General features: G+C 36.0%; 2 protein-coding genes across 7 annotated transcripts in view; one reads left to right on the forward strand and one right to left on the reverse strand.

The window, feature by feature from the left end:
• NEK4 (NIMA related kinase 4) overlaps positions 1 to 10,208 on the forward strand; it is a 32,736-nt gene extending 22,528 nt beyond the window's left edge. For all 4 annotated transcript variants that reach the window (XM_016121860.2, XM_016121861.2, XM_016121862.2 and 1 more), the window contains one exon: positions 8,762 to 10,208. In XM_016121860.2, coding sequence (XP_015977346.2) covers positions 8,762 to 8,854 — 93 coding nt within the window. In that variant the 3' untranslated portion in view covers positions 8,855 to 10,208. The remainder of the gene's footprint in view (positions 1 to 8,761) is intronic.
• Positions 10,209 to 12,012: 1,804 nt separating this feature from the next.
• On the reverse strand, positions 12,013 to 14,039 carry SPCS1 (signal peptidase complex subunit 1). Of its 3 annotated transcripts, XM_016121870.2 has the most exons (5): positions 13,844 to 14,039; positions 13,597 to 13,745; positions 13,175 to 13,234; positions 13,008 to 13,094; positions 12,013 to 12,508 (listed from the first exon to the last, which is right to left on the reverse strand). In XM_016121870.2, the coding sequence occupies exons 1-5, from the start codon at positions 13,923 to 13,925 to the stop codon at positions 12,383 to 12,385; spliced, it is 504 nt and encodes a 167-aa protein (XP_015977356.2). In that variant the 5' UTR covers positions 13,926 to 14,039; the 3' UTR covers positions 12,013 to 12,382. The 3 variants fall into 3 exon arrangements, with proteins under 3 accessions (XP_015977356.2, XP_015977354.1, XP_036075143.1); XM_016121868.2 differs by having other exon boundaries at positions 13,597 to 14,022; XM_036219250.1 differs by lacking the exon at positions 13,008 to 13,094 and having other exon boundaries at positions 13,597 to 14,022.
• Positions 14,040 to 14,109: the final 70 nt, after the last annotated feature.

The raw sequence follows: 14,109 nt of genomic DNA on the forward strand, positions 1-14,109 counted from the left end.
TAAATGTTTGAGGAACTTCCAGACTGGTTTCCAAAGCAGCTGCACCCTTTTACATTCTTACTGGAAGCATAAGAGGGTTCTGATTCCTTCACATCCTCACCAACACTTATTATTATCTGACTTTTTGATTATAGCCATCCTAGGAGGTCTGAAGCAGTATTCATTGTGGTTTTGATTTGCAGTTTTCTGGTGACTAATGATGTTGAATATCTTGTCATGTACTATTTATCATGTGTATATTTTCTTTGGAGATAGGTGTACTCAAATTCTTTGTCCATTTTTAATTGTTATTTATTTTTTAATTATTGGGTTTTTAGGAGTTCTATATATATCTTAGATACAAATCTCTTATTAAATATATGATTTGCAAATATTTTCTCCCATTCTGTGGGAATGGGAGAGTGTCTTTTTATTTTGATAGTGTTCTTTGAAACAAACAGCTTTTTTATTCTGATGAAGTCCAATTTACTTTTCTTTTGCTTCTTGTGTTTTTGGTGTCCATTGCCAAATCCAAGGTCACATAGTTTTACTCCTGAGTTTTTTTCTAAGAGTTTTACAGTATTAGTCCTCATATTTAGGTCTTTGATGTATGTTACATTATTCATGTATATATATATAGAATGAAGTAAAGGTAAAACTTTATTCTTATGGATATGGATGTCCTTTTGTCTTATCACCATATGTTGAAAAGACTGTTCTATCACCTTGTCAAAAAGTTGAAGACACACGGGTTTATTTTTGGACACCCAGTTCTATTCCATTAATCTATGTCTGTCCTCATCCAGGTACCATGCTATCTTGTTTACTGTTGCTTAGTAAGATTTAAAATTGGGATAGATGAGTCCTCCAACTTTGTTATTCTTTTTTTTGAGATTCTTTTGGCTGTTCTGGGGCTCTTGCAATTCTATATAAATTTTAGAATTTGCTTGTCAAAGAAGCCAGCTGGAATTCTTACAGGGATTGTGTTTAGTCTGAAGATCAATTTGGGGAATATTGCTGTCTTAACAGTATTAAGTCTTCTGACCATGAAAATGGGAGATCTTAAATTTCTTCAAATAATGTTTTGTTGTTTTCAGAGTATAAGTTTTTCATACACTTTTTGTTAAATTTATTTCTAAGTGTTTTATTCTGTTTGATGCTATTCTAATTATATTAATTTGGGATTAAATGCATAGAAGTAAATTTCATTTAAAAAATATTGACCTTGTATCCTGCAACCTGGCTGAACTTTTTTATTGAGTTTAATTGCCTTTTGTATGTGTGACCTTGGAATTTTCTATATATAAGATCATGTCATCTACAAATGGAATTAATTTTACTTTCCAATCTGGATGCTTTTTACTTCTTTTCCTGCCTAATTTCCCTGGCCAGAACCTCCAATTTAATGTTGAGTAGAAGCGGCAAGAATAAACATTCTTGTCTTGTTCCTGACATTAGAGGGGAAGTATCTAGTCTTTCACCATTAAGTATATTGTTAACTTTGGGTTCTCATAGATGTCCTTTATCAGGTTAAAGAATGTCCTTTCTATTCCTGGTTTGTTGAGTGGTTTTGTTTGTTTGTTTGTTTGTTTGTTTATCATGAAAAGATATTGGTTTTGCCAAATGCTTTCTCCCTCTTTCAATAATCATGTGGGGGTTTTTTTATTCGATTGATTTTTGGTCATTGAACCATCCTTGCATTCCTGAGATAAATCTCATGTGGTCATGGTATATACTACTTTTTATATGTTGCTAGAATCATGCTTCTAGTATTTTGTTGAGATTTTTGTGCCCATATTCATATGAGTTATTGGTCTTTAATGTTCTTTGCTTGTGATGTCTTTGTCTGGATTTGTCTCATGTCTTTTGTTCCTGTTTTTCTCTTTTACTACTCTTTTTCATTAAGCTAATATTTTCTAATGTAGCATTTTTATTTCTTTGTGAAATTTCTTATAGTTTTTTTCCCTACTGATTACTCTAAGGCTTATGTATGCCTTAAATTAACAGAATCAGCTTTATACCGACTTAATTCCAGTGAGCTATAAAAATGTTACTCCTATTTCTTTTATCCTTTATTGTGATATTATACATATCACACCTGTAAATATTATAAATCAAATATTACCTTGATATAGTTACTTTATCTAACTATATGTCTCCTGAAATCCAGAAAAGAAAGAAGAGAAAGAATATATTTGTAGCTTTTTATATATCATTTCAGAATCTTGTTGTTTATTCCCGTGGATTCAAGTTACCATCTGGAGTCACTTCTTTAGCCTAATACTGCTTTGTTCCCACCTACCTTTATGCTGTTATTGACAAATACATTACATTTCATATGCTATAGGTTCAACAATGTATGATACACATTTTTTTAATTACAGTAAAATACACATAACTTTAAATTTACTGTTTTAATCATTTTTAAATGTTCAGTTCAGTGGCATTAGATACATTTACAGTGTTTTGCAAATATCGCCACCATCCATCTCCAGAACTTTTTTCATTTTGCAAAACTGAAACTCTGTACCCATTAAACAATAACTCTCCATTTACCCCCCACCCTAGCCTCTGGCAACCACCATTCTGATTTCTGTCTCTGTAAATTTGACTACTCTAAGCATTAACACAAAGTATAAACAACATCTAGAAAAAGTAAAGCTTGCCCATAAAGGCCCAGATGTCTTTGCTGGTGATTTCCTCTAACCATCTAAGGAAGAAATAACATAAATCCTACACAATTTCTTCAAAAAACAAAAAAAGAAGAGTTATTTCCCAAATCACCCCACAAGACCAGAGAAACCCTGATATCAAAACCTAACAAGGACACTACATGAAGAAACATCCCTCGTGAACACCTCAGTCATTTAGTATTTTGTTGAAGATTTTTGCATCAATGGTTATAAAGAATATTAGTCTGTTACTTTTCTTTTCCTATAATGTCCTTGTCAGGCCCCAACACCAGGGCAGTGCTAGACGCATAAGTGAGCCAGGAAGTGCTCACTCCTCCTTAACTCTCTGAAAAGTTTTAGGATTGGCATTGATTCCTCTCCAAGTGTTTGGCAGAATTCACCAGCAAAGGTCGAGGGCCTTTCCTTGTTAGGTTTTGATTACTGATTCAATCTCCTTACTGGTTATAGGTTTATTCAGATTTTTTACTTTTCATGATTCAGTCTTGGTAGGTTTTATGTTAGGAATTTGCCTATTTCATCTAGGTTATGCAATTTGTTGGTGTACAGTTGTTCATAGTACTCTTTTAAAATCCTTTTTATTTTTGTATGGTTGGCAGTAATGTCCCACTTCAATCTCAGATGTTAGTACATTCAGCCCTTAGTATTCACAGATTCTGTATCCACAGATTCAACCAACCTCAGATAGAATATTCAAGGAAAGTTACATTGTTGCTGATGCGTACTATGTACAGACTTTTTTTCTTGTCATTCTCTAAACAATACAGCATAACTATTTACATAGTATTTACATTGTATTAAGTATTAAAAGTAATGTAGGGGTGATTTAAAGTATACAGGAGGATGTGCAAATACTACCCATTTTATATAGGGGACTTGAGCATCACGGATTTTGTTGTCTGAAGGGGTCCTGGAACCAATCCCCTGGAGATGACTATAATTTGAGTATTCTGTTTTTCTTAGCATAGCTAAAGGTTTGTAAATTTTGTTAATCAAAGAATTAACTTTAAGTTTTATTGATTTTTCTCTTTTTCTATTTTCTATTATACTCAGCTCTAATCTTGTCTCCTTCTGTTAGTTTTAGGTTTCATTTCTTTTTTTACTTCTTTAGTTGTAAAGTTAGGTTGACTCATGACCTACTTCAACATGTTTACAGCTATAGATTATCCTCTTAGCACTGCTTTTGCTGCATCTGATAAGTTTTGGTATATTATGTCATCGCTTTTATTTGTCTCTATTTTTAGTTTCCCTTGTGATTTCTTTTTTGATACATTGGTTATTTGTATGTTTTATTTTCATAAATTTAAATTTTCCAGTTTCCATGTTATTAGTTTCTAACTTTAACCTGTTGTGGTTAGAGAAGATACTTTGTATGATATCTATCTTTTAATCTGTTGAGACTTAATTTGTGACATAACATATATGATCTCTTCTAGGAAATGTCCCGTGAGCACTTGAGAAGAATGTGTATCCTGTTGTTGGGTAGAGTGTTCTGTATGTGTCTGTTAGAACTACAGTTGACCTTTGAACAACATAGGGGTTTGGGGCACTGACAATCCCCCATGCAGTCAAAAATTCATATGTAACTTTTGACTCCCCAAAAATTTAACTACTAAATCTCTCAGTATCTGCAAAAACGAAAAGTGGAATTACAAATCACTGTTACAGTAATAGTAGCTTTAATAATGTATATGCCCATGTATTTGCCTTTACTGAGATCTTTATTTCTTCATACAGCTTCATGTTACTTTCTAGTATCCTTTCATTTCAACCTACAGGACTCCCTTTAGTATTTCTTACAAGGCAGGTTTAATGGTAAGAAACTTCATCTTTTATTTATGTAGGAATGTTAAGTTCTCCCTCACTTCCCCCTCCCCAGTTTCATTGAGATATAATTGGTATATAACATTGTGTTAAAGTACATGACATAATGATTTGATTTATTTATATATTGCAAAATGATTACTGTAGTTTAGTTGAGATGTAACCTGTTGTAGTTAAAACATTTTTTTTCTCGTCATGAGAACTTTTAAGATCTAATCTTAGCAACTTCAAATATACAATACAGTATTAACTATAGTCACCATGTTATACATTATATCCCCAGAACTTATTTATTTTATAACTGGAAGTTTGTACTTTTTGACCACTATTTTCCTCACCCACCACCCCTGGCAATCACCAATCTGTTCTGTTTCTATGAGTTTGTTTTTTTTTATATTCTGCATATGAGTGAGATCATACACTATATTTCTTTCTCTGTCTGACTTTTTTCACTTAGCATAATGCCTTCAGGGTCCATCCATGTTGTTGCAAGTGGCAAGGTTTCCTTCTTTTTTCTCTCTTAAAAAATAAAGAAAGAAAGAAATAAAAATAAAAAGACATTTTTGCCAGACACAAGATTCTTAGGTGACATGTTTTTTATTTTCACTTTGTAAATATCATCCCACTTAACTCTCAGCCTCCAAAATTTCTAATGAGAAATTTGCTGATAATCTCATTGGGGAATCCCTCTTATATGGTGAGTTGCTCCTTTCTTGCTGCTTTAAGGATTCTCTCTTTGTCTTTCAACAGTTTGATTATAATGTGTCTGGCAGTAAACTCTTTGTATTGATCCTTAGAGTTTGTTCATCTTCTTGAATGTTTATATCCATGTCTTTCCTCAAGTTTGGGAAGTTATTGATTATTATGTCTTTAAATAATCTCTCTTCCTTTTTTTCTTTTCTCCTTCTGGGATTCATACAATGCATATATTGGTCCCTTTGAATCTCCTGGAAGTTGCTTTTGCTGGAGTGGAGGGGTTCGGAACAATGTCAGTGAGGGTTGTAACAATGGCTGCCTACCTTTGTGTCTACACAACCATGATCAAAAGCAGCATTTGGCCATCAATACATAGATCCCAGTACTTGGAGGACAGGGTTCTTATTGCTTACCCTGCTCACACAAGCTGTGTGCACGCCACACCAGGAACATCTGCACAGCTTCCTGCTGGGGTGGATACTACAATCTGAAATGGGCTGAAATTAACCACAATTTTCCATCAAAGTCTTACCCTGGTCATTGCAAGCCTTTAATAGACTCCAGAGTTCCAAAAAAGTTACGTCAGGCAGATTGTGCCACTGTAATTCATGTTTATGTGAGATTTATCCCTAGTATTTCCTCCTCTGCCATCTTCTATACATATCGTATTTTACAGTTGTTTTAAAAATCAGTTCAGAGAAGCAATATGCATATGTATTATTTATATAATTACCTTCTTCAGTGCTTTTTCTGTTTCCATGTAAATTCAAATTATTACCTTGGATCTCTTGCTTTCAGCCTGATGAATTTCCTTTAGTAATTCTTATAAAGAGGATCTACTAGCCACATTGTTTTTGTTTATCTAGGAATGTATTTTGCCTTGATTTTTGCAAGATAGTTTTACTGGCTATGTGATTCTTGGATGACAGTTTTTTTCTCTGAGCATTTCAAATGTTATCCCAATGCTTCTGGCCTGCATTGTTTATGATAAGTCAGCTGTTAATGCTATTTGGGTTCCCACATATGTAGTGAGTTATTTTTCCCTTGCCGCTTTCAAGATTTTCTCCTTGTCTTTGGCATTTAACACTTCTACTTTAATGTGTCTCTGTGTGGATCTCTTTGAGCTGATCCTCCTCAGAGTTCATTGAGCTTCCTGGATGTTTAGTGCTTTTTCAATACATTTGGGAGGTTTTTAGCCATTATTTCTTTAAATATTTTTCTACTGCTTTCTCTCCTTTCCCACTGATACTCCCATTACATGTGTTGGTGTGCTTAAATGGTGTCCCACATTCTCTGAGGCTCTGTTACTTTTCTTTTTCTTTTCTCTCTATTCTTTGGATTACATAATCTCTATTGACTTCTTTTGCCAGTTCAGATATACTGTTGAGCCCCTCTGGTGAATCTTTTATTTGTTATTGCACATTTTAACTCCAGAATTTCCATTGGGTTCTTTTTATGATTTCTTTCTCTTTATCAGCATTCTCTATCTGATGTGACATTGTCATCATTACCTTCCTTTACTTATGTAATCATGGTTTTCTTTAATTATGTGAACATATTTATAATGCTACTTTAATGTCTTTGTTAAATCCAACATCTGGTTGTTCTCACAGGCAGTTTCTCTTTGTCTGCTTTTTTTCCTCAGTGTGCCGTACTATTCTGTTTCTTTGCATGTCTCACGACTTTTTATTAGAAACTGGACATTTTAGATAATATATTGTTACAACTCTGGGTACTGGCCTCCCGGGGAGGGGGTGGTGGTGATTATTTGTTTAGTGATTGGCTGTATTATTTTAGTGAAGTTTATTTTATCCCTTTCCCCTTTCTTTACAATATAAAGCCTCTGATGTTGCACCTCAGTGGGTGCTGCTTTGAGTATGTCTGCAACCACCTTGGAATGATAGTGGGTTTCACAGAGCTCTCTTGACCTTCCCTTTCCCTTACCTCACCCAGCTGTTAAGATTTTTTAGTTGCCAGCTGATTGCTTTGCTGTTTTCAGCAATGTCCAGTAGGGGCATACATTGTTCCACAGATTGATCCATCAAACGGTCTCCTTTGAAGGGATAGTTCTGACCGCAGGGAGGCTCCTCCTAGCTTCTTATTTCTTTCCAACAAAGTAGCCAACAATTTAGCTTATATATTCAGTGAATCTACCAGTTGCCTTTCACTACCACCTCATTTTTTTTTTTTGAGAGCATCCTGAGGCTTGAATTTTTCCATGGTTTGTTCCAAATGAAGTCAGTTCATTTAGGAAAAAATTTGGTGCTGTTTTATGTCTTGCTTCTCCCAGGCAGAATCTCTGAGCAAAGCTTTGGAGCTGGGAATGAGGACAATAGCATGTTTCTGAGCGATACCCCCACTTTAAAAGCTCAGTGGAGGTGAGACTGTAGCCTTTGTCTTCTCTGCAAGCTTTACCCAGCATGGAATCTTTACTTTTTGTTCTGGGGCAAAGGTGGATTGGGACCCCACTATTTTCAGTGGCCCTGCACCCAAGGTAGAGCCTGCATCCTACAAGTCCAAGCTGGCATAAGAAGGAAGCTTCCACCTCTTGGCTGCACTCTTCCAAAATTTATCCTCAGCTCAAGGTATTGAAGGGCAGGATTAAGTATTCCGATATCCTGCCACTCCCAGGAAGATAGTTTTCCGACTAGAAGCTATTGACTTCACCAATCTGATGCAATTATTGTCTCAGCTGAAGAGTGGGCAGTTGACCTTAGTTCACATACCACAGAATCTCATTGTTTTTAAGTTTTTGATTTTCTTGAAAAAAAAAAAGTCTTTATTTTCTGTATGCCCTTAGGACCATTTCCAGAGACTTTAAATGGTTAGTTTTAAAAATAATTTTCCCGTTTCACTGAGGAGGGGGTTGCCGAGGTCCTCGTGCTGTCATGCCAGATGTGAAACCAATTTGGATCACATTTTATATTTAGTTGCTTTCTCTTCTTAAATCTAGAAGTTACTCAGTCTTTGTTTTTCATCACCTTGACATTTTTGAAAAGTATAGGCCATATGATTTATAAAATGCTTCTCAGTTTGGATTTGTCTGACCTCATGAATAGATTCAAATTATACATTTTTGGTAGGAATACCAGAGTGATGTTGTGTCCTTTTCAGTGCATTGTTATCAGGAGGTGCATGACTCTGTTTAACACATTATTAGGTGTTAATTTCAGGCATTTCTTTCAACAGTCAAACATTGAATTCTATATTGTAAATTTTTTGATTTCTAGTCAGTGAATTTTCTCTATTTTGTAAATGTCTTTACTGAACTATTGTGGGATTTTTTTGTTTTATCAATTCTAATATTCTAATATTGTGTTATATTGATTCTAATAACTCTTTATATATTAATATTTAAATTTTGGCATGTATGTTGAAAATATTTTCCCTAGTTTGCTCTTTAATTTCTTAAGTTTATTTCGTTGCTATTTTAAAATTCAACTTTATGTAAACATAACAGCATTTTTCCATATGGTTTCCATGTGGATTTTGGTATCATGCTTAGAAAAGCCCTTCTAAGATCACAGAAATATTTTTCCTATTGCATATTAATTTTTTTGTTTCCCAAATAGGTACGTTTACAGGAGCACATGGGTGAAAAATATACTACTTACGGTGTGAAAGCTCGCCAGTTGAAATTTTTTGAAGAAAATGTGAATTTTTGAGAATTCTGATCTGCTGCCAGAACTAAAAGACCTACATTCAAAGGTTTTTGGCATACCTGAAACAAACCTATAATGATGGCTGGAGGCCATTCACCGTCCTTCTCTTTGGGGTTTTTTTACTGGAAAAAATGAGACAGAACAGAGTAAAAGAAGCAAGCTCACAAAAGAAAGAAAAAAAACATCGTCTAGCTTATTCGCTTTATGAGGAAAAATCTAGACTTTGGTTACAATTTAGTGAGTCTTAAATCATCAACTTTATACTTACAACTTTTTTTAAGGTATTAATTAGCTTGAATACAGGACCATATAATATTGGACGTTTTATATTATCTTATAGTGATAAAAGCAGTAGAAATAAATGACATAGTATGTCCAGTGATATTACTTGTCATTGTTAATTTCCTTATGTAGTAGTTGATCAGTAATTTTTTTAAAAAGCCAATTCACAATTCTGGAAGTAGACTTAATATGAAGTTGTATCTAGTACTTGAGCAACTGAATTCCTTCTTATAGTCTTTTAACATTTTATTTTCATGTAATATGCACTTTGTTTAGGGTATACAAGAATTGAAACTAAGAGATATTTTGGTTTTGTAAATCAATGTTTTTACTACATGCTGGTTTTTTAGATTTTTCCATCAGTGAAAACATTTCTTAAATACTAATTCCTTTTCCAGTTGAGCAATTTGTAAGTAGAGCCCAGCTCCTTTTAGTTATGGTCATATTTGTCTCTTGAAGTTTGGCTTCTTATACATCAAGATATTGTCTTCCCATGTTTTAAATGTATGCTTGTATATCATATATTTTATTGTTTAATAAGTAATGCCTACCTAGGAAATAGTTTTTATAAAAGTCTTGATTACTAAATTTTCACTTCTGTATTCAAGGGACTCTACAAATGAATTCTGCTCCAGAAATGTTTTGTTTTTATAATTCAAAATGTATCTTACCTTTTTTGAAAATACACATCATACTCTAATGAAATGTTTGCTTTCTGGTCACTTAACAGACCTTTTACTTTTTTTTACGGTGTGCCAGGTACTGTGCCAGGAGCTAGAGATACAGTGGTGAGTAAAACAATACTCCCTGCTCTTATAATGCTCATAGCCTGGTTTCTGAGACCTCTTCTGTTTACTATGAAGGGTTTGTTAGAACTCAACTATAAAATTATCAAGTCCTAGTGCCCACTTGGGGAAAAATCTTTAGCACACTGTTGGTCTTCACGAGCTATTCACCATTTCTTGCATGTTTCAGAAGTCTACATCTTTTTGGAAAGTCATTGATTTAACTTTTCTTATTGGTATGAAGTTGTATATATTATTTTCTTAGAATAAAAAAATCTTATACTTTATTATTCCCGTTTTGTGTATTTTTATTGTTTTAACATTGTTTTCATCCTGTATTTTTTTTTTCTTGAATGCTTAATCACTTTTCATCTTATTTAATTATAAAACACATTTTTAAGACTAAATTTTCTTCCGACTATACCGTGGCCACATTTCAGACTATGATATTCTTTTTGACATCAGTTTCTAAGTAGTAATTCTGGTTTTGATTTTCTTTTCTAGAAGTGTTTCTTAATTTCTATATATTTAGAAAGCCAAGGAAACGATCCTCTTGCTCCAGCTACATTGTGATGTTGGTACTATGACCCGCATAACCTGTTTGTTTTTCCCTGTGATTCAGTACATAGTTCATTATTGGAAGGGTCAATAATATGGGCATTCAATAAAACTGAATTGTTATGCACATAACAGTATCATTTGTCTATTAAATATTATTCAAGTCTATAGAAGACCTGATCCACAGAATTTTGTGATGTAAACGTTCTTTATCTGCACTGTCTGATATGGAAGCCACTAGTCATATATAGCTGTTGAACCCTTGAAATGTGTCTAGTTTTGAGAACTCAAATTTTTAATTAAAATGTAAATAAACGTTCACTAGTGGCAACATATTGCACAGTGCTGATCTCATTAATATTTACTGAACACCTATAATGTGCATATACTCTTGTAGGTACTGGGCAAAGAGCCGTGAGCAAAACAAAGTCCCTGTTCCCATGGAGCTTACATTCTACAGAGGACAATTAACAGATATCCACTGTGAGATATACTAAATGTCATTAAAAATAAAGTAGGCTAAGTGGATACAGAATGATGAGCATACCACTTTACTTTGACTGATAGGGTAATAGGAAATGCTTCCTTATAGTTACATCTGGGTAGAAACCTGAATGAAAGGAGTGAACAAGTCATGTATATCTAAGGGAAGATGTTCCAACTACAGGGAACAAGTACAAAAGTCTATTAGTCACCTGTCCATTTGATCTGTGGAAATCAGAAGGCACAGTGTTGGTCCCCTACCAAGAATGTAGCCTCTTATTGGTAATATTCTTTATGAATTTCATGTCTTATTCAATGCCCAATTCACAACAGTAATATCTTGGTAGTTTTTATGTCCCTCTTTGCCCCCATTTAATGCTTTGATATCGAGTATCTGACTCTTTCACTATTACCCCTCCTTTCTGCTTGGTACCTGCCTAGTTATCCTTGTCTTGTTTTTGACCTTTGGGTATCATTTTTAGAACATGAGGTAACCTGATTTTAACCCTACCTGGGGGCTCCTAACTTTTAAATCCCAATTAATTATACTTACTGATACATTTGGTCTTATTCCTGCCTTCTTAATTTTTCTTATTTTTTAAAAATGTCTCCTGACTTTTGCTGTATTAAGGTCTTTGCTCCCCATTTTTTAGACTCATAGTTAAAGCCTATATCGCGGTATTGAGAAATAGAATATTATCTCTAATAACCCTCATACTTCCATCCCTCACACGAGACCTTTAGAATATTTTCTCTTCAGCCCTCTGTAAAATTTAAAAAGAATTTATAGTTTCATAGGTTATCACTTTTGTCCACCTCAGGTAAAGCATAATTAAATGTTTTCTGCTTAACAACAGCCTTATTTTAGGAGTACAAAATATTACTTTATCACAAATTTACATTAGTAATTTTTCATTAGGTGCTGCTGGTAAGAAATATATTAGGAACTTGAAGCTACAGAAAATAGAAATGGTACTGATACTTTCAGAACCATGAATGTCTAACATTGGCTTTTATTAGTCTGGCAGAACAATGAACAAAAGACTCTAGCCATAGACTTGCACTGAATTTTAATTGGAAATACTAAAACAGTTTAACTAATAATGAATTATAAAACTTCGATGATAAATTGTACTATCATTTACGAGGCATATATTCATTATTTTTGTAGACCTGAAAGAAACTCTGCATACTTGTATTTTCTGTTCTCCATTTCAGAGGAAGATTATGAAGATATCTAAAATATGTATAAATGAAAGCCCAACTGAGTTAGAAGTGACAAACTGAAAACAAAATCTATACACACAGCTGTACCGTAAGAGCATAGGTGGTTTTTAGCTTGTGTTTTGGGTGTGAAAGTTTAGCTCATCTCACACGAAACAAAAGCAGGTGCAATAGTAAAGCTGAATCATGAAAACCCCAATCAGTTATTTTTAGCATGCCTCTTAATTTTTCTTTCCCCTGGTTTCTTGTCTTCTGTGCCTGAGTCTTGAACAGGTAACCACTTGAGAGGGTGCCGCCGATAAATGGGCCATGGAGGAAGTGTCAGCTAGGCCAGAAAACAAAATATATCAATTACAGCCATTAAAAAGCATATGTATAATGCCCGGTTCCCAAATGACTCTTAAAGGTCAAAACAAAACTGACACTCCCTATGAAAACTCTGTGCCACCCTCTTCCCTACCATCCTGAGAAGATACTTTAAATGATGGGAACAAACCTTACTGTTTACACAAAGGGCTTTAAAAGCTAAAAGAAGGATGAGGAGGGAGCAAAGTGAAGACCTAATAAATTCCTGCTACTTTTGACCTTAAGAACAATGCTTAGAGCACCTGCAAAATAAATGAGCCATGTGTATTCTTTTATGCAGCTTACGTCCATTATCTGACACTATTTGACATTCTACTACTCCACTGACAAGGGGAAACGTTGATGGGAAAGGATAAGGGAAAAGTTGGTGCCGGTTCTCACTAATAGGTTTGTCCAAACCAACCCAATTCAAAAAACCCAAGATGCCACTATCATCCAAACACCCGTGAATTTCTTACCAAACACGAAAAAGCAAATCCGGCCATAACTATATAGACAGTCCACCCGAACTGTTCAGCTACGTACCCGTAGATAAATCCAACTATCTAGAGACAAAATATATTAAACAGAGTCAAACCAGGGGAAAAATTTTTAAAAGAAAATATTATGCAAAACCAATACTTACTGCTGAAAAAAGAATAATTCCCTGAAACATCTGTTCAGCTAGCTTCTGGCCCTTGTAATCCTAGAGGTGAAGGAGAGCAAAGCAGGAATTGGTTTCCCCACCGAAGAAGTACAATTCCAGCCCTGGCCTCACAGCTTCGGCACAGAGCAACCCTAACATACATCAGGGACTACCCCCAAGAACCTGGGCAAGGAATGAAATGTTGTTTCCCGGGGGAAATGAAGCATCCTAACGAAGGACAAGCAGGGAGATTCTGGCGGATTAAGACGGAGGGGGCCCAGGAGGCACAATATGGGGAAGACAGTGTAAGGCAGCCGTTCGGGCCAGATGCAGCGGGTGGGTCTCAGACAAGAGCTGCGAAGCTTCCAAAAGTGGCGAGCGGCGTGCGAGGACCTTGGGGCCGAGGCGGGCCGCATTCTCACCATTTGCGTGGGCAGCGAGCTCAGATGCTCCAGCATGACTAGTTGAGGAGGCAGACAGCGGCGTGCTGGAGGCAAGCAGCGAAGCGAGTTGGGCCGCGACTCAGAGGCGGTAGCGAATGGGGTCTGGACGCGAGTACAGCTAGATCGGCCTGCGGAGGTAGGGAGTGCGATGGCTGCAGCCCCGGAAGCGGATGTCTCGGGCAGACCCAGACGGCCCGAGGCCCCGCCCCGCACAACTGCTAGGCACCCTGTGCTTTCGGAGCCGGCTGGAGCCGGGTGCATTGCTTTCGAGGGCTGAGGTTGTGATGATGGCGACCGAGCGGGGCCATCGCGCGCCCGTGACGGGTTCGCCGTCGGAGCTGATGGGTGCTGGGAACCGCAGCCCCAGCCCCCGCCAAATTGTCCCGGACTGCGCCTCCGCGGCCTAACGGCTGCCGGCACGCGCACCGTTTCTATGACGACGGGCTGTTCTCTGCGAGGACCCCAGCAACGGGGCTGCCCGGCGGCGCCTGT

Source organism: Rousettus aegyptiacus, unplaced genomic scaffold (genome assembly GCF_014176215.1).
Source record: "Rousettus aegyptiacus isolate mRouAeg1 unplaced genomic scaffold, mRouAeg1.p scaffold_m13_p_4, whole genome shotgun sequence".
Lineage (NCBI taxonomy): Eukaryota > Metazoa > Chordata > Mammalia > Chiroptera > Pteropodidae > Rousettus > Rousettus aegyptiacus.

Excerpts from the sequence above, each read along its gene's own strand:
- SPCS1 (XM_016121868.2), bottom strand. The coding sequence starts at position 13,878 with ATGCACCCGGCTCCAGCCGGCTCCGAAAGCACAGGGTGCCTAGCAGTT. Across the intron at positions 13,235-13,596 it reads GCTCGCTGCCCACGCAAATG|GATTACAAGGGCCAGAAGCT; the intron begins GTGAGAATGCGG and ends CTTCACCTCTAG. Across the intron at positions 13,095-13,174 it reads GAATTATTCTTTTTTCAGCA|ATAGTTGGATTTATCTACGG; the intron begins GTAAGTATTGGT and ends TTTTGTCTCTAG.